Below are 25,465 nucleotides of genomic sequence, written 5' to 3'. Positions count from 1 at the left end.
TGCCTCATTTTCTCTCAAAGCAGTGTTACCCAGACTGGCAGAGAACAGACACACTAGATAAACGAGCATAGGAAAAGTTCTGGCTCATATGGGTTCAGGATGTGGGAATTTTTATTCCCAGGTGTGTTTGACCATCAATTTCTCATCTGTATGTTAAGGATAGTTATGGTTCCCAGTTTTTCAGAGTGTTTGAAAACCACTGAAGAAAAGTGCTATGTAAGAGCTAAGTGTTTATTTTATGTTCTACATTATCTTTTGTTCTAAGTAATAAAAATAATTTTTCCTCCAGGCTAGCAATACAAATCCCCAAGGCATACATGAGTACAATTCTTGTTCACTGTTTCTTACGTGCTTAGGCATTCTTTAAAATTGAATGTCACTTAATACAATAAGTCTAGAAAACTTTTTATTATTTTAAGAGAGATTTGGAAAGACATTGCAGAAACAGAGCTGGAGCTATATATACACGTATATTTCTTATGTTTGAACAAAACATACAGTCAGCTGGTGAAAACTGCTCTCTGAGCTCCAGTTTTCATTTAATTGGGAACACAAACATATGAAAGTTGAGGCTAGTAATTTTATTTCAAAAGAAAGCTGCTTGAGACAAGCATCAGTCACAGCTAACAGGAGCCATATGCTAGATGTTTTATGTAAGTGATGTGGTCTTCAAAAAATTAGGAAAAGCATATCTGCTTTTTTTTTGAGCAGATCTTTCCTAAAGAAGTCATAGTAAACCTTCTGTTCAACAGCCTAACAGTGTTTATGTGTGTAATTGATTTTAATGTATTACATTATCTCATAGATGCAAGATATTTGCTGTTACTGTTCATCAAAGAAATTCGTTGACTTAACTATAACCACAGAGTTCGTGTGATTTCCCAGAGCCACAGGACAGACAAGATGAAATCTGGCAAGTTAGAGCTTCCCTGAGTGAGGGGAGTTTGGCTTTCTATCACTAGGTCTGCTCAAAATATGTGCTAGCCTTTTTAAACAAGAGCTAGTAACTATCTCCAGCAGCCACTTATGAAGAACAAGCTATGGAGATAATTTTGTCACGACAGAGGTGAAATGACAGTTTCCTTGTCATAATGAAGAGGGCTGAAGAGCACTTGGTGGAAAAGAATAAGCCTTAACTCACAACAGTCCCTTACAAACCAGAAACGCCCTCACATAAACCAATATTTTTTAAACATCTCTATTTCATTTAAAGCCACTTAAGTTATTATTTTATAGGCAATTGTAATAATCTTTGTAGTAAATTAAATGGTTGTCAAGCTCCCAAATATTTGCAAGCAGGATGTGTGTTACCCTGGTATACTAACTATAACATGCTTTTCTAGAAATTGTGTTAATATTAAAGAATCAATACTAAATGTTTCGTATTGAGGAGTTATATGAAGTATAGTTAGTATTTCAATGGAAATTCCTGGCTTGTTCCTGGTGACAAGAGTCCTACTGGCAGGGAGTCAAACTCAGCATAGACTGAATGTTTTCCACTCACTAACCTAGAAAGCAATTCCAGACTGAAGGCCTACTTTAAAAGGAAGAACTGTGCAAAGTTACTAAAATCAGGCAAATTTTATTATTTCTTAGCTTGTACTTATCCAGTTTTAAGTTAACAAGTCCTGACTGGAAGTGATCTCAGAGGTGGATTTCTGCAGGCTCTTGGCAGTCAGGGGAGAGGGATGGGCTGCTCCTGGGCATGAGCAGAACAATTGGTTTCTTGTCCAAGCATCCCTCTGGGGGCAGCCACAAGGCTGCAGAGCAAAGGTTCAGTATAAAACTCCTTGAGTCCCTTTCCCACTTCAGGAAGCTGATTATAGTATTATGCCTCCTTCTCTACATCCCAAGTATCATTCTGGTTACCTCTGAATGGATCATTCCCATGCAAGGGAAAGAAAGGTCTTCCTCCTGCTTTCCCATCCTGGCACCTGTGTGCAGGCACTGTGCAGTGAGAGTGCATGGCTGGGAACCAGCATAGGGATACTCCTGCCAGGCTGCTTAGGTTTGAGAAATTGCCAGGTCTTTGATACAGATAGAACAATTAAGAAGTTCCTGCCCTTTACCTGGACTCCCTTAAAGCTGCTCTAACCCAGGCATAACCGGGACACCAGAGGGCCCGTTTCAGTGCCCTGTGGACTTGGTAAGATTAAAGCTCAGCTGTGGCCAATATATGTCAATCTGTGTGACATTGCACTGAACTTAATTTAGCAGTTCTCACAAGCATACCCATGACACATAATCTTTATGTTAAAGACAGTAGTTTCTTAAATTACTTAGCTAAATCTGTATTATTCCTACCTTAATTTTGATGCTTCTTAGACATGAAACTAATCATTAAAGAAAATGATCCTCTATACAAAGTTTATGGTGACTGGTGATCAAAGGTGGTAAGTCTATGTGTGGCTGATTACAAAGATTTGTCTATGAACAAGTTTAAACTGACAGCAGACATCATTGTTAGTAAATAGCAATATTATGACTGTGAGGTTCTTTATCCGTACTCAAATGATGAGAGAACAAATGGTGTTGCTCCCAAGTCATATGGAATCGTATCTCTCATGTTTCCATGTAAGCTGTGTGTCTTCTTTGCCGTTGTCTGTAATGCATGTGGCAGAAACTCTTAGGTGTATTTGAGTAAAAAATGTCCAGAAAATGTTATATTTTAAGGTTATAATTCTGTGATGAGATAAGAATGAGTAGGATCTTGGGCTTCACTGTGTTGAAGGGGTAGGAATGCTGCTGTGCTGGGAAGGGAATGCAGCATTGATCTGGTCATGCCTGATTAAGCAAAAGCAATACGGAGATAGCATAGCACAAATGTGTTGTTTTAAATCATGCTTGTGTCTTGGGTAACGTGTATCACTGCCGTAGAGCAGATTGTAGAGCTTGTGATTGAAAAATATTGCTCATAAGTCTCGCTGAGACAGCTATGCAATTTACTACTCTTACCAATTTTTTCCCACCATAATGTCTGAGTAAATGCATTTTGATAATCAATTTTAGAAGCTGCTGCTCTTGTTTAATGGATGTAATAGGAATACAGAATTAATGGGGCAAATATTAGATCTTCTGAATTGAGAATGAAAATTTGAATTTGAATTGATTTCTAGTAATTTGATTCACTATTTAATTACAAGATGTTGCTCTGTGACACAAGAAATAGGATGATTTTTGTGACATTTCAAAATTTAGGTAGAACTTAATCCCTGGCTGTTGACTGACCTGTGGCCAGAATAGGATTCATATTTAAGGACTCTTTGTTCTGTCTGTTACTCTTTATGACTCCTTTTCCACTGGAAAAGGAAAATATTTTAGCCTGTTTAGTTCCTTTCTTTGAGATCACTAGGGAGCTGTTACCACTTCAAGAAGAGTTACAGAGCAGAATCAAAGATTTATGTACTTGTATGAAGTATGTTAAAATGGGCTTGTATATGTGTATTCATGCTAGTATTGTCGAATTGTAATTTCTCCCATAACATTTTTTGATTATTTTTTTTAACTGTAGGTTAATGAATAGTTTGTAAGGCAAAATGAGAAAAGCTACAACATAATATTCAGGCCATCCTGAAACCATTAAAACTTCTCTTCTAAAAAGTACATAGTTTGTACAAAGACATTTGACATGTAGATCCAGGAGAGGTTTATTCAGAGTATCAAACTTAAGGTGTTTTGTTGCTTTTTGGGCCTCTAAAGAGTGTTCTGTGCTTTGTCAGCTGAGTTAAAATGTTATTCATTAACTTTTTATTCATTAACACTTTTTTATCTTTGTTACTATTAATTAAAAATACTGTATCAAATGGAAATAGTGGGTGATCTATACTTTGAAAGAGGAGTGAAATTTCCCCTTTTATGTCCTCAGAAATATTTGCAATTACTTTGTTTGTGCAGTTACCTGGTAGGATGTTAAAAGGAGGTTTTGCAGCCATGAGTGCTAATTTATTGGCTTTTTTCTGAGCCTGTCAATTGTACCCTTTGAGAAACTGTGTCTGCATAGTATACATCTCCCATTTTCCAAACTTCTCTGTGTCTTAAGTTTTGAAATAAGCTGATGGATGGTTCTCCATTATAAGGGTTTTATCCCCAGTTCTGTACAAAAAACAGAGATCTTTGAATTTTCACCAGCTGTATCTCTACCTCTTTGTCCTATGAGCTGATTTTTAAACAAAATGCTTCATTGCACATCTTTTGTCTTTTTACAGGTGATGTATCACCCATCAGCATGTCTCCCATCACTCAGTCACAGTTTATTCCACTTGGGGAAATCCTTTGCCTGGCCATCTCAGCAATGAACTCTGCCCGAAAACAAGTCACACAAGAAGCACTAATGGAGCACCTAACCACCTGTTTCCCAGGTAACCAGTCATTAATAAATCATCGGTTGGATGAGCACATGTCTGTGAAAAGGCAGTTAAAGAAGTCTCGTACCTTCTGGATGGGAATATTGACTAATCCTGACATTCTAACCAAAAGTAAAAGGAGACATTGGGGTTTTAATCTTGAAACTTTTTCTTTATCCTTAAACATATAGAGAATTGAGTTGTCTTTGATAAGACCATTCAAGTGAAATGCATTTTGCAGAGCAAATTCCTGACTTTATGTAAGTAATAAAAATTACTTGAAATACTAAACAACAAAATATTGGCTTGTTTCTTTTTTCAGACAGTATCAGAATAAGCTTCTTTGTGATTTTTCTCACAAAATAACCTTTTCTATCATCATAGCCAAAGGAGTGCAGGGCTTCTTTAGTAACTATGGAGAGCAAGGCATGATGTGTCATAGCCAGAGCAAACTAATTTCACCTTGTGGCTTTCAAGCTAGTTGTAGATAACTCATAAGGGTTCTGTTGACATCATTCAGCCAGTTCAAGTGTCATTGTCCAACCTCTAAAGAGGTAACCTCATGGAGGTCTCTGTAGAGGCCTCTCTTCTAAAGACCAGGTTTCCCACACAGCTAGCTGCATGTCTTCCTTCACCTAGAGCAGGCTCTCAATGTGTGGCCTGATGCAAGGAGTATAGTTCAGTAACAGTTATGTGCCTGTGTTGGAGGGAGGTTATATTTGAAGTGAAAGGACTGTGTCAGCCTGCTTTCCAGGAGTTCTCAGATGCTTCTTGGACACAGTTCTGGCTTCTACTTCTTGCTTGAAAATCAACAACAAAAAAAGGACATCTCTCTCCATGACTAAACTAAAAGTTTTGGAGAACTATAGATACACTTGCTGTGTTCACAAATGCTGGTGTACTCTTCAGAGGCATTCTTGTCTGCATTTGATATTTATCAAATGGTAAATGGAAACCATCTTGGATTAAAGATGCTGTAACATCACAAAAAGGGAATCCTATAACAAGAATGTTCTCTTGAACATGCTGTTTCTCTACTGGCTGTTTGTGTCTGGAGTGGGTGATTCATGCAAAGTGCATCTTGTTAGAGACATTTTTGCATTGAGGCGCTAAGACGCTGGGCAGAGGTTTACTACTCGAGAAAGCAGAACTTTTTCTTTTGTGCTTTGTATGATCCTGGGCAAGATGTTTATTCTGTGTCTGAGTTTACAGTTCGCTAAAGTAGTTTGGAAACTTCTCCTTTGTACCTATTTATAGCTGCAAAACATAGCTAATTAAAAATGCCTCAGTAGGAAAACTACTGATGCATCGGTCTCATCTAGGTAGCCTAACCATAGCCATGTTTTGATGTCTGGAATTTTTTTGCTTACATTTTAGAGCAAGAGTTACTTGAAGCCTTGAAATTTACATGTCTTTTGCTATAACTGATACTGAATTCTGAGAATTTAAAATATAATTCTCAATTGAGTGCTATGTTTGGAATAAACAATTATCTGACATTTAATAATTGCACTTTTTAAAAAACACCACAAGCATATTTTGGAAATGCTGGCTTTCTCTCCCTATTTGTAATTTTGTTTATCAGGCTGATTTTGAAAATAGTGGCAAAATTTGTAAGTGTTGGAATGCAAAGAAGGCAAAGTTCACAATTGTAATTCTCTTAATTAATTTTGATTATTTTTTCCCAAGTTATATTTTCTATGTATGCTGTGTACTAGAAGAATTTAATAGATTTCAAGTATTTTTTCAATGATTCTATCAATATTTTTATATAAACATTGTTTTATTGTGGAAATGATAATTTATTGGTGACATCCCTTGAGTTTCCTGAGAGCATGATTATCAGTTCACTTGGTGTGTTGTGCTATTCTTGTTAGACAGAACCAAACATGAAAAAAAATAATTCAGCTGGCTGGATTATTTTGTAGACATTGCTCAGACGAAGCCTGAGGCAAGTTAGCACATAGTCTCTTGCTGCCTTTTTTTTTTTCCACTAGCCATTAACATGTGAATTTCTCAAGTCTGAGATTTAGGGAAAAAAAAAAAAGAGCGCCTTACTTCCCAAATGTAGAGAAAGTTACTTGAAGAAAAAAACATCCACCCTTTGTTGACCAATTTTTCCCCCTCACTAGAGAAATGCCTTTCTCTCCCAGCCACGACATATTTAATATAGCAAGCATACGTGTTCTCTCAGTGTATGAGGATTATCCAAAATTTTTCTCCTTTCCAATAAAAAGAACTTGTGCTGACACTTTTCAGTTTTCTGTCCAAACCCCTGTAATAAATCAGCTGTAGTTTTTTGAGTCTTTGTATTCTTTGTGGCTATTATAAAATATCTGATAGCCTCTCATATTTGGATAGTTTATTTTTCCTAACTAGGGGCTGATGTTCTGAGGGAGAGAAGAGCATTACCACTGTAGATGTGTCTGTTATTATCACATAACCTCACTGTATGTCTTCCTGTAGCAGCACTTGTCTGCCTGTGTTGTTTGTGCTTTAATGAACAGATGCTTCACTGCATTTCATGGTGAAGATAAATTTCCTAGGACCCCAGATGCTATTCTCAAAAGTGCCTAAGAATAATAAACCTTTTTCCTCAGTGCAGGGTCTTACAGTTGCTGTCTGGCCCTCTAGTTTGCTGAGCCATTGTGCAGGCATAAATCTGGGCCATGGCTCTGTCTGAAATAAGGTATGCTAATTATTTATAACATCACATAGCAACCACTCCACATCTTTAACTAGTATTTCATGAGCCAATCAGAGTATTTCTTTTATCCCTTGTTAAGCCTTAGCATCAGCTCAGGAGAAAATCATTTTAGCAGATTTAACACCATTTAAGTACTACTTCAGATGCATTTTTCATTAATTTATTTTATTCAAAAAGTTTGTATTGATAATGTACGTCTTATTTGTGGTTTTTGTTATTTGTAGTGTTTTTAAAAAAGCAAGAGGGCTGCTCATGCACGTGCTTCCATTATTCTAACTTAGAATTAAACAATGAGATGTTTGAACAGCCCTGCTTTGTAATTTATTGACCATGGCTTAAATCCCATACATTAAATGTAAATCTTTGAAATCCAGTATAAGGAGCTAAGAATGTAACCCCTGTTCTGTGTTTGGCAAACAGACCCTCTTATCTGTATGAGCCTGGATGAAGACAACACCAAACCTTAGTCTGTGCTTCCTTTAATAAGGATATTTGTCTTTTTTTTTTTTTCCTCATAATTTCTGTCCACATATATATTTAAATAATTTTAAGACTTTCAAAATTTCAGTGTAGAAAATACTTGTATATTGGCCTAGGTTACTTTTGAACCAAGCAGTTTTCTGAAAGCTGGCAAATTCCTCTGACAATCACCTTTATAACTTCACTCTTTAAATATATGAATTATATGTGTAGCACTTAAAAGAAGTGTCTTACATTAACTGAGTTCACACTAGGTCAGTGTTCTTTGTGAGTAGCAAACAAGACATAATCGTCTGTCTGGAAGCTCAGTGGATGGCCTAGTAGACTCTCTTGAGATACAGAAAATGTACATGTCTGATGATTCAGTGTCCAGACAGTTTCTGCTTTTGAATTATTAAACCACTACATAATCTTAAATAACACCACTGCTGTCATGCAATATTTTATGGGCTAGAATCTGTAAGCCACTGGGTTTTTTTCCCTTGTTCCTATTTAATGGAGGAAGGGAGATCATAAGGAGACTTTTGAATGCAGGGGGGTAGGTTGTGTACAGACGGTATGTGGGCTTTAAAGAGGAAAGTCTTGAGAAAGCCAAGAAATCTGTATTCACTCTGTATCCCATTGCCTTTTTTTTAATGTCATTGCTCCTGTCCTGCCATGCAGGAAAGCCTGAGCTGAGTTTGGGTCTGTTTCTGCTTTTGTAAGTACCTAAAAGAGCTTGGAATAAAACCCATAGCTACCCTTAGCTGACACTGCTGAGCTCCCAAGATCTGTATCTGCTGTCATCCCTGCTGGCTTAGTGAACCACAGCATGGACTGTATGCTGGGAGTGATAAAAGTGATAGGCTTCACCTCCAGAGAGAAGGCTGACACAATTAACTTTACAGCATCTTTGACTGCCAGGCATGCTGATTTTTTTTCCTTGGTGTTTATCTGCACATTCTCCATTCACAGGAGTTACTCAATTAAGTAACTACTGTGCATCCACTGTTTAGAGACTCACCCAACACATTGTAGCACTTATGGTTTACTGGGTGAGAGATACATATTCTTATTTTTACTATGTGTTTGCAGTGCATTTTTTCCTAAATTGCCGTAAAGCATCAGTACATCCATTTCAGTCTGTTTCCCTAACTTTTTTCAAAGTTCCCAGGAGAAATATGTACATCCCTTTTATTTGTCTTGTGATGCTTTTGAAACAGTATCTTAAGAAAAGTCTTTTTAGTAAAATAAGGATGAAGGACCAAGTTCTCACAAAGGTAAGTACATGTTGAAGTCTTGTAAGCTGTGAAAGTGCAATGGATGGGGCAGGTTGTTCATGTAGAGGAAGGAAGAGAGGTTGGCTGCTGCAGAGCAGGTGCACCTGTTCTTCTTGTTCCTATGTGCTATCAAGAGCTCACGCAGAGGACAGCCTGCTTTGCCTCATAATCCACAGGAAGCCCATAGATAGTTTACTTAGTCCAGAGGGATTCAGAATTCTGGGCTAGGGACAAATAATCCTTTTTTCCCCCCAGCTCCATGGATTTTAGCTTTTCCCACCTGTTGTTGTTTCTGTCATGTTAACTCATCTAGAGGTTCTGGGGATTTTTTTTACTCTCACTCAGATTATTACAGAAATTGTGGACACCTGCATTAAAAGGGAAGAAAATGCAAGCTCCTGATTCTTCATATCTTTTTCCCCAATTTTCAATCTCATTTATGCTCTCAAATTATATTGTATCTTGGCCTCTTGCTTCCTGTGTCCACAGTGACCCAAATATTTCAGCCCTATGGACTGTGGATGAACTATATTAACTCTACCCCAGTCAAAGCCAGCACATGTCCCTGTATAATTCTCCCTGGTGCCTTTTGTATTGTAACTGCTTTCACTCATGTCCATGTTGTTCTTAACCCTTTGCTGTTTCCATTTTAAGATTTTAGTTACGGATATGAGTAGTATGGTCATGTCTCTAAGTTCAAACAACACTCAAAGTCAGACGTAAGAATATGTTGCCTCCAACCCAGTTGCAAGAAACAGGATGAGTTAAGGAATTGGTCCAAATTCTCTTTTCCTTATTGCTTTTAATGGGTGTTGCTGTCACAAGGAGATCAGTGAGCTTACAGGCTCCAACCTTTGACATGTTGGAGGAGAGTTGGTGACCATACACTGTATGCTCCTGGAGATACTGTGTTTGGGGCAGGTACCCTGGCTGAGATTTCTCCATTAAGTGTTTTTGTAAAAGCATATTCTTCACTGAAATGTTTTTGCATGCATTGAAATTCTATTCTTCAAGACAGAGTTTGACTTGACAAGGTCCTGACCAACCTTATCTAAATTGGCCAGGATTGGAGTAGAGGTACTGACCAGATGAATTAATGAGTTCTCTTCCAACCTAAGTTGCTCTCTGTTTCTTTTTTATTTTCTATATTACTTTTGTTTAAAACTAACACCCCAAATAAATAATACTAACTTTTTCTGTTCAAATTAGAGCATCCAAATGTTTGTTAAAAAAAAAAAAGTCTTTAGTTCTAAACATGTAAACCAGACTAGTACTCAGAATTAAAATGCATTTCAGTTAAACGTATTGATTGAAGATAGCTTTTTCCACTTAAAACATGGAAGTATTTTAATTTTTTATTCAGCATAAACAAACTTTTAAAAACTAGTTTGTGGACTACAGTTCTTTTTTTCCTTAGCTCTAGATGGAACTTTCTCCTATACATAACATGCAATTTCGTTTTTTAGCTAATGAAGTATCAAAGACTTGGTCAAGCCACTGTATCCAGCAGGTGCACTGGTAATGGGAAGGATCTGGTTCACAGTGCCAAGTCTACCATGTGCCATTGTAGTGGGGTAGTCATACTTGTCTCTTTCAGTATGCAATACATGCACTTACATAGTGTCCCTCACATCTCACCTGAAAGAAGAGGAATTCTGAGAAGCAAATTTTTGGGAGCTAAATCTGTAACTTCCAGACTAATGGAAAAGACTTTCTGGGGAAGATGAACTGTGTCATTAAGGATGTCTCTGTTTTGAAGCAGCTGATGTAGTTGAAGCATATTTTAATGGGGGAGCTTATCAGTTAAATCAGGTTTGTGATAAAGGGACAGTTTGAGGAACTGCCTTTTTTTTCTCTGCAGTATTCTGTGGGAGAAGCAGCTTAGGCATCCAAAGTAACAAATAACTACTGCTTTATATGTGACAAGGCATTATAAGAATAGTTCTGGTGAATTTGGATATAAATGCTTTGTTGGAAGAAGAATAAAAGTAGAATATTTTTCTTGACACTCTGATTTTCAGTGATTCCATCTTGTAGCTTAAGGTCACCTGCGCATTGGAAGTGACTAGAACTTCTCTTGGGGTTTTTTCTAGCACTTTATTAATGGCCTACTATTTAATTAATAATTGATATGTCTGAAGTGTAGGAGATAAGTGGAGAAATAAACGGAGAAGAGAATGCCTAACAAGACGCTTTACTGGAGTTGTTTGTTCAGCATATTCCAGCTTGCACATTGGTATAACTAGCTTTTGGCTGGGGAGGGGGAGACCAGAGTCCTACACAGTTTTATGCACTTCCTGATATGTGTTTACTGTTATTTCTAGGAGTTCCAACACCCAGTCCAGAAATCCTTCGACATACTTTGAATATGCTTGTACGGGAGAGGAAAATATACCCAACTCCGGATGGTTATTTCATTGTAACCCCACAGACTTACTTTATAACACCATCTCTCATAAGAACTAACAGTAAATGGTACCATTTGGATGAGAGAATACCTGACAGGTCTCAATGTACCTCTCCACAACAAGGAACTATAACTCCCTCCACCTCGGGATGTGTCAGGGACCGAACACTACCCAAAAACCACTGCGACTCCTGCCACTGTTGCAGAGAAGACATGCACAGCATGCATGCATCTACCCTACAGAGGAAATCAGCAAAAGACTGTAAAGACTCATACTGTCCTCCTTCATTATGTCAGGTCCCACCTACTGAGAAAAGTAAAAGTACTGTCAATTTTTCATATAAATCAGAGACGCTCACAAAGCCTAAAGATGTAGAAAAACAGTCTAAGAAATTTGGACTCAAATTATTCCGATTAAGTTTTAAGAAGGATAAGACCAAACAGCTGGCAAATTTCTCTGCCCAGTTTCCTCCAGAAGAGTGGCCACTAAGGGACGAGGACACCCCTACCACTATACCTAGAGAGGTAGAAATGGAGATTATTAGGCGCATTAACCCAGATTTGACTGTGGAAAATGTCATGAGACACACTGCACTAATGAAGAAACTTGAAGAAGAAAAAGCTCAACGAAGCAAAGCAGGGTCTTCAGCTCACCACAGTGGACGAAGTAAAAAGAGCAGGAATCACAGAAAGTCTCATGGGAAATCGAGGTCACACAGTAAGACCCGGGTGTCCAAAGGAGACCCATCAGATGGCTCTCATTTGGATATACCTGCTGAAAGGGAGTATGAGTTCTATGATCCCTTGACTCGATCCCCACGGGAAGGCTGTTTTATAATAGAACACAAGGGAGATAATTATATAATGCACAGCAATCCTAACATGATTGAATCTCACTTTCCCATGACACCAGAATGGGATGTGTCTGGTGAACTGGCTAAAAGAAGAACTGAAATGCCTTTCCCTGAACCTTCCAGGGGAAGTTCCCACTCCAAGGTCCATCGGAGCCACAGCCATACACAGGATAGAAGATCAAGGAATGAGCGGTCCAGTAAGGCTAAAGAAAGGTCTAGATCCATGGATAACTCCAAGGGACCTCTGGGCTCAGCTACTTTAGGTACACCTGAAGATATAGGTGAAGGCTGTAGCCCAGATGACCAAACAACTAGCCAAACCTACATTGATGATAGTACCTTAAGACCATCGCAGTCGCTCAGTCATCAAAGGGCTCTGATTTCATCCGCAAGCTACAAAGAGACTTGCATCCCTGAAATAGCCGGTGGCAGTGTAGAAACCCCCAGTTCTTGTAGCCTATTGGAACAAGGCAAGCCTACAGACAATTTGCCATCATATAGTGAGCTCAACTCCTGCACAACAAAATCTGCAGTTGATGACTATTTTCAGTGCAACACATCCAGTGAGACTGTGCTTACTGCTCCATCACCCCTGGGAAAGAATAAAGAGGATCATGATACACTAACAGGGACAGATGGGCTAAAAAAAATTACTCCTACAGAAAGACAGTCTCAGCATATTTCTAGGGAGCCTGGGGTGCACAAGGAGGAGTCCCCAAAAGGCCCAAGCACTGGTTCAGTGATTGCTGGCCAAACTCCAGAGGTCATTGCTAACGGGCGGCTGGTTCAACACCATAGCACTGAATCAAGCAGCCTTGATAAAAGGAAAGAAATATTTAGCAAGGATACACTCTTTAAGCCTCTGCACAACACTCTTTCTGTGAATAGTTATCATAAGTCTAACACACCTCTGCTAAAAACCCATCAAAAGACCCCCTCTGACACATTGCCCGTCAGATGTGAGAAACTTGAACAAGCGATGGTCACCTCAGTCACACAAGTCATGCCTGTTTCTCAGAGACAGCAAGAGACAACTGGGAACCAGGAGGCCTCCTTTGACTACTACAACGTATCTGATGATGACGACTCAGAGGAAGGAACCAACAAAAATGCAGAGGAAGAAAAGAACAGGGATGATGTTGGTACGATGCAATGGCTCCTAGAGAGAGAAAAGGAAAGAGATCTACAGCGAAAGTTTGAGAAGAATCTTACTCTTCTCACCCCAAAGGAAACGGAAAATAGCAACAACCAGAGAGCCACCCACTCAGCCCGCCTGGACAGCATGGACAGCAGCAGCATTACTGTGGACAGCGGGTTCAACTCTCCACGGTAGGACTGTCACATTCATTGCAGCTTTACAGACTAGGAAGTTCCATTTATGGTTTTATGGGTGTGTGATATTGGTGACAGAATGTAGGGCTGTATTAAAAAATTTCACATGTTTTCAGACAGTGTTTTTTCTACAGCTCTGGAATTCTCTATTCAGATGTATGGGTTTCCCACCACACAGTAAGAAACCAATGACCATTGGCAGCATTGACTCTGTATTAGTTCATTTTCTGTTTGCTGAAAACCTCCCTGTATGCTTTTTTTTCTGTATTAAACTTGTATTTGCTTTTAGAATAAAAGGGATGAGCTCCTGCATACTCTTCCCTTCCCTTCCCTTCCCTTTCTCTCTAAGATACCATCAACAAGACATATGAAAAGACTAGTTATGACCAGGTGGCATAATCTTTGGCTCAGACAAAAAGAAAAACAAATTACATTGTTATGTGTCTGGGATTCCTTGTTTGTTTTCTTCAAAAATTTTGGAAGTGTATCTGGTCACCATTTCAAACTGGTGAGACTGGAATAGCCACTCCTCCTACAAATTAAAAGTGCTAAGGATATTTGAACTTCAGATGTGACTTAGCACTGCTGAGAGAGAGGTGCCTTGTCTAAGATACTTGGAAAGAGAATCCAGATGTTTGTGTGTGGTGGTACTGGTTAGTAATTGCTGTTCCAGGGATTTCAGGCATTGTGGAAGTCTCAGTGTGCATGAAGTCTTACAAATGTAGGGAGGAGAAGGAGAGAGTTGTTGGTGAATTCCCTGCCCTGGAGATTTCAAAAGTTCATTTCCAGGTTAAGAATCCTTTATGCTAGCCTTCTTCCTTGTCTGTCTGACCTTTGGCAGTCCTAGGTCCTTGATGGAATGGAGCATGACGAGTTTTGTTTGGCCTGCATAGCAACTCATCAGAGTTCAGAACAGTGACTCTAAGAACACAGAAATAATTTACAGTAGTAGTTCTCTTAGAGTGGCTTACTTAAGCTTAAATTATTTATTGTCTGTGTTTAAAAATAAAACCTTCAAGACTGATTTGGTATTATGTGAAAAAAATAGGGTGGGTTTTTTTGGGTTTTTTGTCACTTTTTTTATTTTCCCCTGTAAATGGTTTTCTTGTTCATCAGAAGTATATATATTTTTTTACATCAATAGCAAAGGCTCTCAGAAAGGTACGTGAAGGATTTCCTGTTTCTACACAGGACTAAATTTCAATTTCAGTTGAAGTCCTGTCACTCTGAAAGAAATTCCTTTGGATTTGATGGTTAGTCCCACTTATGTTAATGACAAGACAGAAATTAGAGAGCCTGATGCAGCATGCAGTGATGTATCAAACTCAAACGAGATTCTAGCTAATGTATATTTTTTCTGAGCAAAAAACCTGAAAAATTGTTTGAGTAAATCATACCACTAACACTGAGTCCACTCTAAAAAAAAAGCTTGAAAAGGCTTTGAATTTATATTATTGATTGTTCTGCAGATGCCTGACATCTTTCTTACATAGAGCTGTCGTATGAAACTGTTTGCACTTTTCTTTTTTAAATAGGATGTCTTCCGGTAGTTAAAGTGCTATACTTGCAGTCAGTTTTTGTGGGAGAGTATGTTGTGGTGTTTGCTTCTTGCTCAGCCTGTCTCACTCCACAGAGTATGAGAGTCACCTCCAGGATAGGGTATCAACTGGATTGAAAATCGGTTCTTGAGCTACTGTTTTGTATGCTAGCTAAATATCAAACTTGTGTTTCTGATTAATGCAATGGTAGACATTTTCTTCCCTAATTATTTACACAAAAGCTAAAATTAATGTTAAATTAACTAGCAAGAGAACAGGATGTGGTGAACATATTGGATTTAGTGCTGCTATACCACCTTGTTTAAATCATAAGGGAAACAGATGAGCACCTTTCAATTATGTTTGTGTTCCACATCCTTTTTTTTTTTATTTTTTTTTTTATTTTACTGTTTACTTATTAACAAATACCATTTTTTGGCAAAGTCACATAAAGTAAGCTTAAAAAAAACCAAACCCCAAACCAAAACATTCTGTAGTGTATTTTGTTTTGGGACACTGGCCTACAGTTAGGAGAGAATAGGATATTTCAAAGCTTTTTCATTAGCTTTGCATCAAAATTATTAAATTTGGTGATTTTGCTAAGTTTAGGTTGCTTCTTTGTATAAGTCTCCAAAAATAAATTGAGCTGAGGGTGAATTCAGCCCTTTGGCTAAATAATAATGTTGTTATTATTATCCTACCTTATTAAAAAAAATGTACTCCATGGCCTTTTTCCCAGAAATACAAAGTAGCCCTCCAGCATCCATCTGGTAAGATTCAGGTAGGTGTGACACTGTCCTTTAGCAGATGCCATGGGAAGAATATAAGAACAGGTTGTGCATAGAGTGATGTTCCTCAGGTGTGTTCTTCTAGCTTCCACTGGTGATATAACTCTGCTTCCTGAGGTGAGGTGGTATCTTTTAATTCAAATTGAAGTATGCAGCATTGTTTGGGGAACCAAAATTACCAATTTCACGCTATAAAAGAAAAAAAATATATTTTTAAACCTGATAAATTGAAAGAAGGACAGTAACAAAAATTTAGAAAGAAATGGCTGCAGTTAAAAACATTTGCAATGGTCATTTGACTTGCAAAGTATTTGTGTGCAAAATGTGTGAAGGTATTAATCACCATTGGGAAAAAAAAAGTCTCACAATATTTCGTGCATTACTTTTATGCAAGTTATATATAGTAAATGTTAGCTGTCAAAATTAAAGTTATTTCTTTATTTTTAGAGTTTATATAGTACTTTTGCTCCTGTCACCTAAAGGAAGCTAATTTTGGCATTACTCTGCATGCAAAATTTTCAATGCAGTTTTTGTGTATACATGTTATAATGGTTGGTTTGTAATATCAGAGTTGAGCATGTCTGAAGATATGGAATTGGTGGTCCCAAAAAGAATAATACAATACTAAATCAGCTCTGAAAACTAAGATTTGCATCTATTTTCATTAAAAAGCAGAGGGAGAAGAATAAAAAATGAGGAAGAGAAGTGCACCATACATCATTGCAGCTCACAGGAATCATTTACTCTGTGTGTTACCCATCATTGCTCTTTGGAACTATGCACCATAAAACTATCATTGGCAGAAAAATATCGGTACTATCCATTTTGGTCAGTTTAAAAGATCTGTGAGAGTTTTCCTAGAAGCCTCATTGATTTTGCAGACTCGGTCAGTTTAAGATTATTTAAATCTGCCCTGATGACTAGGAAAAGTTTTTTTTTTTCTTCCCTTATGCTATGCACATACACATTTCTCCCCTGCCACATCTAAAGCTGTGCATTCCTACTTTTCCCTTGATGCTAGCATTAATGTTGTTTTTTTTTTCTTAGGGCTAGTACTTAACTGAGAGCGGTTCCTGATCTGTCTGGCTGCCTGCAAGGCTTAGTCAGGGAAGCAGCAGAAACATGTGGCAGGGTCAGGTCCACACAAGGCAGGCAAGAGCTACCCCTTTCAGTGCAGGTAAATTTAGGTTGACTTGAAACTGACTATGAAATTTTTGTCATTAGTGTCCTTGTTTCTAGTGCTTATTTAATAACTGCATTCAGTCCTCTAAATGTGTTCTGCAAACATCTCCATAGCAAGTGGTGATGTTATTTTACAAAGAAGTAGGGGTAGAGGTGAAGAATACATGACCAGGGGGCTACATGGATATTTGAAAGCAAATTTGCTCCTGAACAGGCACACATTATTTAGAGATCAAATATTATTCAATAATGTAAAGACAATAGAAACAGTAGTACTGATAAAAGTACCCTTAGCATGTCATGGCTGAGCTTTTTAAAAGCTGTAGACTAAAATACAAGCTTCTCTGCATTCATAATTAGATGTATCATTAAAAGGCCTAATCTTTAAAAGTGTTACGTGTCCTGTAACTCTTGTGGTTAATTGATACGTTAGAACTAAAGGAATATTGCCCATTTTCTGTATGAAATATCAGCAGTAGTTGTTGTCCAGGGCAAGATCACAGATCAGGCAGTTAAGATTTCTCATTGTCTTGGTAAGTTGCAATCATCTCAGCTGCAAAGCAAAACTGAAATGTTATATTTAGAAGCATTGTGGGTTTAATGTAAGGTAAAACTTTTATTTAATATTTTGCATACAAAAACATAGGTAGAAGAGGAGACAACAGAGGATGCTGTGTTACATGATTGCTGTCCTAACTCTGCCTAGACACAGAGCTAATTTGATGGAACTACTTTGTGCAAAACTGCACCAGTCAGGAAAGAAAACTAGCACATTCCAAGTGCAAGATGGAAGCTATTTCCTTGAGTGAAAAATCCAGATGCTTGATACTGGTTCAGCTTACAGTTTGTGTGACAGTTTCATCTGTGCTTAGTGCTATACCTGTGTTATGGTATGATGACTGCTGAGCACCTCTGGGACGCATTTTGGGAGTAACATATGTGTACTGTCAAAATTCAATGTTTCATTGACGTGACATTACATACAAACAGAGGAAACCGATTATAAAACACTCTGTTCTCCTTTCCTGTCTGGTCAATAGATATATAGGCATACCATATATGAATTTGTGTATATATTTCTTTTCCATTCCAGTACTCGTGAGAGCCTGGCATCCAACACTTCAAGTATTGTTGAAAGCAACAGACGTCAGAACCCCGCTCTGAGCCCTGCACACGGTGGTGCAGGCCCAACATTCAACTTCCGAGCCACTGCAGACCCACCCACGAGTGAAGCTGAGAAACTGCAGAAACCTGGTAACTGCCTGCAAGCTTCTGTCACTAGTGTCTGATAGTCAGCCTGCCTCAGATCGTCTGTCTCATCCTATACAGCAAAGTTTACGACACTGGGACTGATGTTTACATCTTTGGGGAAAAATAACACAAGCATCTCAACCACAGTTTTAGTGTTCACTTAAACTGTGCTGCTATGTAGACTAGGGGCAACAAAGAAGTCTTTATTTCAAGGTATTGCTTTTCACATTTGCGGCTCTGTAGCAACAGAATAGCAGTAGGGATAATATGTACACTTTTTGCTTCACTTAATTGTAACTGAGCACATATATGAAAGTCTAGACACTGTAAGTGTAATCTGCATTTTCAATGTCCATGCAGTTGCCAACTTCATTTAAAAAAATGCCACAGATGTGTGATGCCCCTGGTCAGAGGCTAAACTCTGCTGCAGAGTTCATAATTTTTTTCTTCAAAAACTGAGCCACTGCTGAAAGTAACCAGCCAGGATCACCATGAGGAAAAACAATGCCAAACATGACAAGTCATGACCTCAGCTCTATATGTGAATTATTAATACTAATCAGTCATTTTCACTGTGCATTTTTGTGACACAATTTTACAAATACCTAGTTAAGCAAGTAAAAGGAGGTTTGGGGTTTGTTTTGATTTGCTTTTTTTCTAGGTATGGAGGGTGGGAAGGGAGGCAGCTTCTCCTTTTGTTTCAAAAATACAAGAGATGTTTACTTAATGAGACTTGTTACTTGACCTTCCGTAGTCATCCATGAGGAGGTGGGCCTTTGCAGAGAGGGGGGAGTGGGGAGGGAAGGGAAAGATGTAACTGTCATGGAGCCACAATGTGGAGTGACACAAAATATATTAAATGTCTTCAGTATAATTCACTTATTTTAAAAAGATAATCTAATTCTTGTGTCACTTCTGGTATTGCAACTTGCCATTAATATAGAAATCAGGATAACTAATTTCTTGAAACAAAAATATCCTTTATGATATAAATGACAAGTATGGCCTGAAGAATTGATTTCTTTCTAGTGGAAGGACATAAATCTATTTTATGTAGCTTATTAAATAGAGTGCCTAAATTAGGCTATTAAAAATAGCATACAGTGTAATGATTATCAGAGAACAAAATTTAGAGAATTATAAACTTCTGGCCTTTTTATTCAGTGGATGTTATTTGCAATTTATCATTTTATGGACATGTCTGGTTTCTAGAAATTCAATGTGTCCACTTGGTTTGCAGTAGAAATCTGAGTCCTGCAGGCATGGTACATCTTAATTGCTCTCCCTAAACTGTTACTTTAATGTAATTAGTACTATGCTAATTACTGCAGAGTAAATTCTACAGATAGTTGAACTCCAAGAGTAATTTTAGGTATAGGGTCACATTCTGCTCTGGTACTCATGCAACCTGGTAGTGCAACAAACTGACTTTTTTTATCAGAACAGACAAATTGGTGGAATAATAAAGATACTAAAATGTGCAACAGTCCAAATTGTTTCATAGAAAAGGGACATTTACCCTATCTAGCTCTTGTAGTAAACAGGTATGACACCCAACTGTACATATTAAACCCCAGTATTTTCATCAGGTTCTGGTGACATTTATTACTCTGTATACAAAGTCATTTGAGCTTCGCTTATGTTCTCTATTGTCATCGGAATTCTTTAGTGACGATTCAGCCTTATGTTACACCATCGGATAGAGATCATTTACTTATAAAACAGCTTTCTAACTCTGGACGCGATCAGTTCTGTCAAGAATACATAGTCAATGCACAGGTCTGTTTTCATTGATTTCAGTGTATAATTTCCATTTCATAGGAGCAATAAGACCTTTCAGTGCACATAAAGGAAATTATTGTGCTTTTGGTTGGTTATCAAAGTCACTTGGCCTTTAGCCTTCTGCCTTATCATACCTTCCAAGATGTGCTCTAATTACCATATAATGCTTTGCATGACGCATCTTATTATTCGATGTGTAGCTCCAGCTGTACTTATTCCATGCGAACTGTAGAGTCAGAGTTCTTGTGGGGAATTGTCATATACTATGCAGTGGCTGACTGTGATTTTGTTTCTGAGATGAGCTCTGACATCAGTAGTATGTATCAATTCAGTAAATAAAAATGTTGAAATGGTAAAAAAATTTACAGTGATGATCTGAAATACTAATGGCAGTATAAAATGCGAAGAGCAGAAACAGGTTTCACCTTTGAAGAACTAACTGTTTGTCATAAGCTAATCAGAATTTGTGCAGGCAGCTGGTTGTACAGAAGGCATAATTCCAACAAAATGTGATAGTACATACCTATAAACTGTATAGTATGTTATTTCTTAAAGTTCCCAGAGACCAGCAGACAACATAAATGTCATATTAATGTTGACATAGCATTGTACCAATATTAATGTGACTCTTGGAATATGGAATGTAAACAGAAGTTTCAGATAGAAACGTTCTAATCTTGATTTTTTTTTTTTTCTTTTAAAATCAACAATGGAAAATAAGAAAATTCCATCTTGAGGTTCTGGTAACAAAACCACGAGAGTGGAGCTTGAGTGCTTTATGTCACCCTAATCCTTTGATGAAATCATAGCCTTGTATTATGTGGTTGCTTATCTATCATTCTTCTAATGTATCAATTTAAAGGTTTACAGAGTTAGATTAGGTTGAATCTGTGTTGTGTTCAACTGTAAAGGGTCAACACAAATCTGTCGGCATTTTGCACACTTAATATGTATTATTATAATACAACATGTTACTTTTATGGTAATTTTTTTTACACATATAACTACCTCCATGAATTTGATGAAATGCAGCAACATGAAAAGTGTATTGTACAAAGCAAGGTTAGAAACTTTGAAGCATTAGGTCATGGCGTTCTCTTGTGTGTCAAAGCTTGCATATGAAGTCATCATGTTTCCATTGCCACAATTTCCTTCTACAATGTTAAAAAGATGGCTTTCAGATGAGTCACTTAAAGACTTTGACAAGGCTGCATAATTGGGATAAAAGTGAAAGGGAGGCTGAAACCTTCCATCCTCTCCCCAGTTACTGCTAAAATTTCTGCCTGGTAGAACTTGAAAATGTATTTGTAATTTAGCAAATTAGAAACATCTACAGTCTATGAAATATGATTGACAGTTTCGGGTTTAACAGAAGACACTCTGGGTATTTTCTTGGCAGCCTTCAGATACTTGGGGCCCTATTTTGCCTCCATCTTTGTCAACATTAGTACGTCATGGTTTCTCTGAACTGGCAAGGGTGTTAAAACAGCTCTTTCTTTAATGATATGCACTCTGGTCTCTAGATTGTGTGCATCTAAAGCATTTGCTCCTATAGAAATTACCAACAGCCTTTAACTGACGTTGCTGGGAGCAGTATTAGGGTCCCTACTCGAGGTATGTGCCTGTTGTTCAAAGAATATGGGCAAGTTTCCAAGAGAAATTAATCTGGCTTTTGAAAAGTAGCCAGCTGCAGCAAGCCACCATTCAAGAGGAAAGATTTTTCCAAAAACCAAAGGAAGAAAGTGGCAGTTGAACCTAAGTAGATCACATTATATACAAATCCCGATTTATGAACACCTTTCAGCAAACCTAGTACCATTATCCTGATGCAAATTAATATACAATCATCAGTTGAGCTAATTTTGCCATTTTAAGTACTTCAGTTAAAATTTAGAATAAATCATTAGCCATTTGACTCCCAGCACCACTGTAAAATAACTGTTATATGCGAAACAGTGTTCACTCAACTTTAAAAATAAAAATGTATTGGAAAACAAATATTTTAATGAAAACCTTGGCCGATATGCTTGCCAGGAGTAGTCATAGTTAGGAAAGAGAACAAGCAAACCAGTATTCAGAGGCCATCTTGAACACAGATAATACTTTGCACTTATATCACACCTTTTTGCCTGAGGGTCTGGAAGCACTTGCCTGTGAGGTAGGCAGAGTTCACTGACCCTGCTTTTTGTCTGGGCCCATTGGAAAAAGCAAAGGTTAAGAGTCTGCAGACTAACTTATTAACTAGCTGCTTTTTAAAAGTTACTGAAGGAAGTTTAACAGTTAACCAAAGTGTTTAATGTCTATATTCTGAAATTATTCTTTAGACACATTCAGTTTGTTTAAGTAAGAAACTACTTTACGGCCCTGTAGACACTGTTGGACTAGCAGTTCCAGAAACAATTTTGCAGTCATACGAGTACTGGCAGCAGTGGTTTTAGAAACAGTAGTGTTAATTAAAAATTTGTTTTTCAAATACATTTTATAGTGCTTTTCCCTACACAATTATTCAAATAGATGTGTTGAGAAAGCAAATAGCACTCCTGATCTGGTGTCATATGCACAGTTTACAATTCTCTTTGCTCTTCTGAAGAAAACTGTACAGTATTAGAGAGAAAAGTTCTATTTTTTACGAAATTCTTTTAAAAAAGGCTATATATCTAAAATGTTTCCCCCAGCATAAGTAAAGTGCATCATTGCTGCATGAGACACATGCAGTGGACCCACCAAAAGCCAAGCTGGTGCTAGAAGAAAATGGGACTATCACACTTCTTTAATAGTGGCGCTCTAAACATTGGTTCCAGTTATGCGAGTGTAAATCTGGCATAACTCCCCTGATCTCTGAGGATCTGAGAGAGATGGGAATGGGTCGTTAACTCCATTGAAGCTCAGGTCTGAGCTGAGGGTTTCCGTGTTCCTCCCCCCCGCCCTGAGACACTAAACACAGAGCAGGAGCAGAAGGCCACGCACCTGGCTTTGGAAGGGCAGCCTGGGCTGAATCCCTGCTGAAATGCACAGCCACCCAGCCGGGATCCGTGACGGCCGCCAGCGTGCCCCGCCTCGGAAGGGTGATTTTCCATGTGGTGCACTGCCCTCGTGTTGTATATCAGTTAGAGCCACCCAAAGGATACCCACCCAGATGTATGAAAGGGCCCTTGGAGTAATTGGCACAGATGTTACTTTTATATGTGGAGGAGATTTTAAGTTTAAAGGGATCATAATTCTGCAGGTAATTTTCTGTGAGTGACTGAATGTGGCTGTTGCATTAGGTTTAAATGAGTTAATAAATGCAAGTGGGACTTACTGTATGTTAGAAGGGAGTTTTGCAGCCAAGACTGCCTTGTATAAATGTGTTTGCACTGAAAAAAAAATTTAAAAATTACTTGGTCTCTGGTTGCTGTAAAGGTCATCCAAGATGGATGTTCTGTTTATATTGTATAGTATTTCATATGAAATAATTGCAGTTCATGAAATGTCTTCCCTAACGTTACTGATTTATAACAGCACATTTGTAACATGGTTTTTATTGTGTCAGTGTACCATATTGTAAATGATGATTACTTGTCATGCTTAGTATAATAATTTAAAGGAAAAAAAAGGACAGGGATTTTTGTAAGTCTATATTTGAAAGTCCCTCCATATGGTAATATTGTGTTCATGTTGTTTATGTAGTGTTGTGTGAAATATCCATTTTGGATTGTGTTACTTTTTAAGATATTAAATAACATTTGGTTATATGTTCTAAGTGGATTCTTTGCACTCATCGGTGATTTTTAGAGAGTATACTTCTGTTTCCATTTAACATGCTGTTTCTCTCCCTCACGTAGGAAACCTTGCACAGCAAACCAGAAATCTCAGATAAACAAACACTGTAACAACTTGCCGTATTCCCCTATGCTTTTTTGGGCCATAAAGCTCTTTCGGCCATTAAGAGTGCAAGGGAGAAAATACACCTTTTTTTCTGGCTTGGACTGGATATGAAGTTGACAGCTGCAGGAAGAGTGTGATCTCCACTGAATGTGAGTGTCCAGCTGAGATGCACCCAAGCTCCAAGAAATGAGAAGTCCATTAGAACCTCCTGATGCCAAGGGCAACAGGTGTCACATCCCTCTTTTCCTCTCCTCTCCATCCTCATGAGCTAAAGAAGGACCCAGTCCACCCAAGAGAGAGGGTTTTAGAAAGGAGTTTTTTTAACATTCTTCAAGAAAACTGATAGCTGCTGATTGGAAAGGCCTAAGTGGACAATGTAATATACAAGTGCCATTTTCCAACCTTCTACCACCACCTGAAAGAAGGTTTGGGGGAAGTTTAGGGTCCAGGAGATTTACCAGAGCTGTGCCATGAGAACATTTACAATATTTGTAAGATAAAAAACAGACCAGCATCTCTTGGAAATAGGTGCACCTTGGCTTGTCACCTGCTAGTGGCACATACTAATACCACACTTTTCCTAGTCTTAGCTCATTCCCCTTCATGCATCTGCTTCCACTTTAATCCATATCCATGAAATTGTGCATTTTGAATTACAGAGGTGAAAAATCCCAAAACCAGATAGGGTCTGGTTAGGGCTGGTTTAGGGCCAGCATTAGTGCTTTGCACAGGCAAAGTCAATTTGGGGTTTTGGTAGACTCAGACTTTCAAGGCCTTTTCAGTGTTACTGGAGAAGTTTGCAAGCACTATTTCCTCCTCACAGAGCACTTTGTTTTTGTTTCTTTCCTTATGGTATGCTTGTATTTTAGGTGCTAAGTTAGGCTAATCATTAATTAGAAAGAAACTACTGTTGTCCAAAGTTACCACACCATGCAGTTTAAAACTTGCTTGCAAGCCTGGCTTGAATTCTCTTTATACTTAGTCTGCTGACAGTTAAACTAAAGATCTTTCTCAAATGACATCTTTTTGGTCAAACATGTCCTGTAACATACTGAAAGTGGCTAGGGCCACTGCTTGGGTGAAGAACTACTCTCTTGCTGTTAGGTCACACCTTTTTGCTGAGAGCACTGAGTAGATTTACATTCCTCTGTATCTATGGATATCTTGTATCTGTATGATAACTGTTTAAAAGATCTTCTCTTCAGATCTTTTTTTGCCATCAGCCTCTCAGCTGTTTCTTTAGTCTCTTGTTTTCTTTATAATTTATTTTCTATAACATCCTTCTTCTATTGAATCCCCTCATCTGCTTCTTTTTGACATTTACTTTCCTTCAGGTTGGAGGAGTTTTTTCCCTACATGTTACTTAACATGGCAGTTCTTCTGGCCCGTTTCTCATCCTACCCTCTCGAAACATCATTCTAATCTTAAGAGTGTCTTTCTCCCACTTTTCCATTACTTTTCCTTTTTCACTTTCCCTGCTCATCAGAAAGACCTTAGAGAAGAAAAGCTGGTCAGCTGCTTCAGGAAAGGTGCAGTGCTCCTGTCAGCACTCCTTCAAGCCATGCTGTTGCAGTTTTTAATTTTAAAAATGTTTAGGAATGTAAATGTAGCCCCATATTTTTGTCCTTTCAGTTCTCTTCCTCCTTCTGTCTGCTGCTCCTGGTTTTTTTTAAAG

The 25,465-nt window shown here is 38.0% G+C and overlaps 1 protein-coding gene across 16 annotated transcripts in view; it reads left to right on the top strand.

The window, feature by feature from the left end:
- Window positions 1-23,657, top strand: part of STOX2 (storkhead box 2) — a 142,641-nt gene extending 118,984 nt beyond the window's left edge. For 13 of the 16 annotated variants that reach the window (XM_031504730.3, XM_085578724.1, XM_077782899.2 and 10 more), the window contains 3 exons: window positions 4,206-4,358; window positions 11,114-13,379; window positions 17,984-23,657. In XM_031504730.3, the coding sequence (XP_031360590.2) occupies window positions 4,206-4,358; window positions 11,114-13,379; window positions 17,984-18,179 (2,615 nt within the window). In that variant the 3' untranslated portion in view covers window positions 18,180-23,657. The other 3 variants (XR_014955114.1, XR_014955113.1, XM_085578720.1) reach the window with 3 other exon arrangements.
- The last annotated feature ends 1,808 nt before the right edge of the window (window positions 23,658-25,465 follow it).

The sequence above is a fragment of the Lonchura striata genome, chromosome 4 (assembly GCF_050655825.1).
Source record: "Lonchura striata isolate lonStrDom1 chromosome 4, ASM5065582v1, whole genome shotgun sequence".
Classification (NCBI taxonomy): domain Eukaryota; kingdom Metazoa; phylum Chordata; class Aves; order Passeriformes; family Estrildidae; genus Lonchura; species Lonchura striata.
Note: the sequence above shows the minus strand (reverse complement) of the source record. Positions and strands in the feature narration are given on the sequence as shown.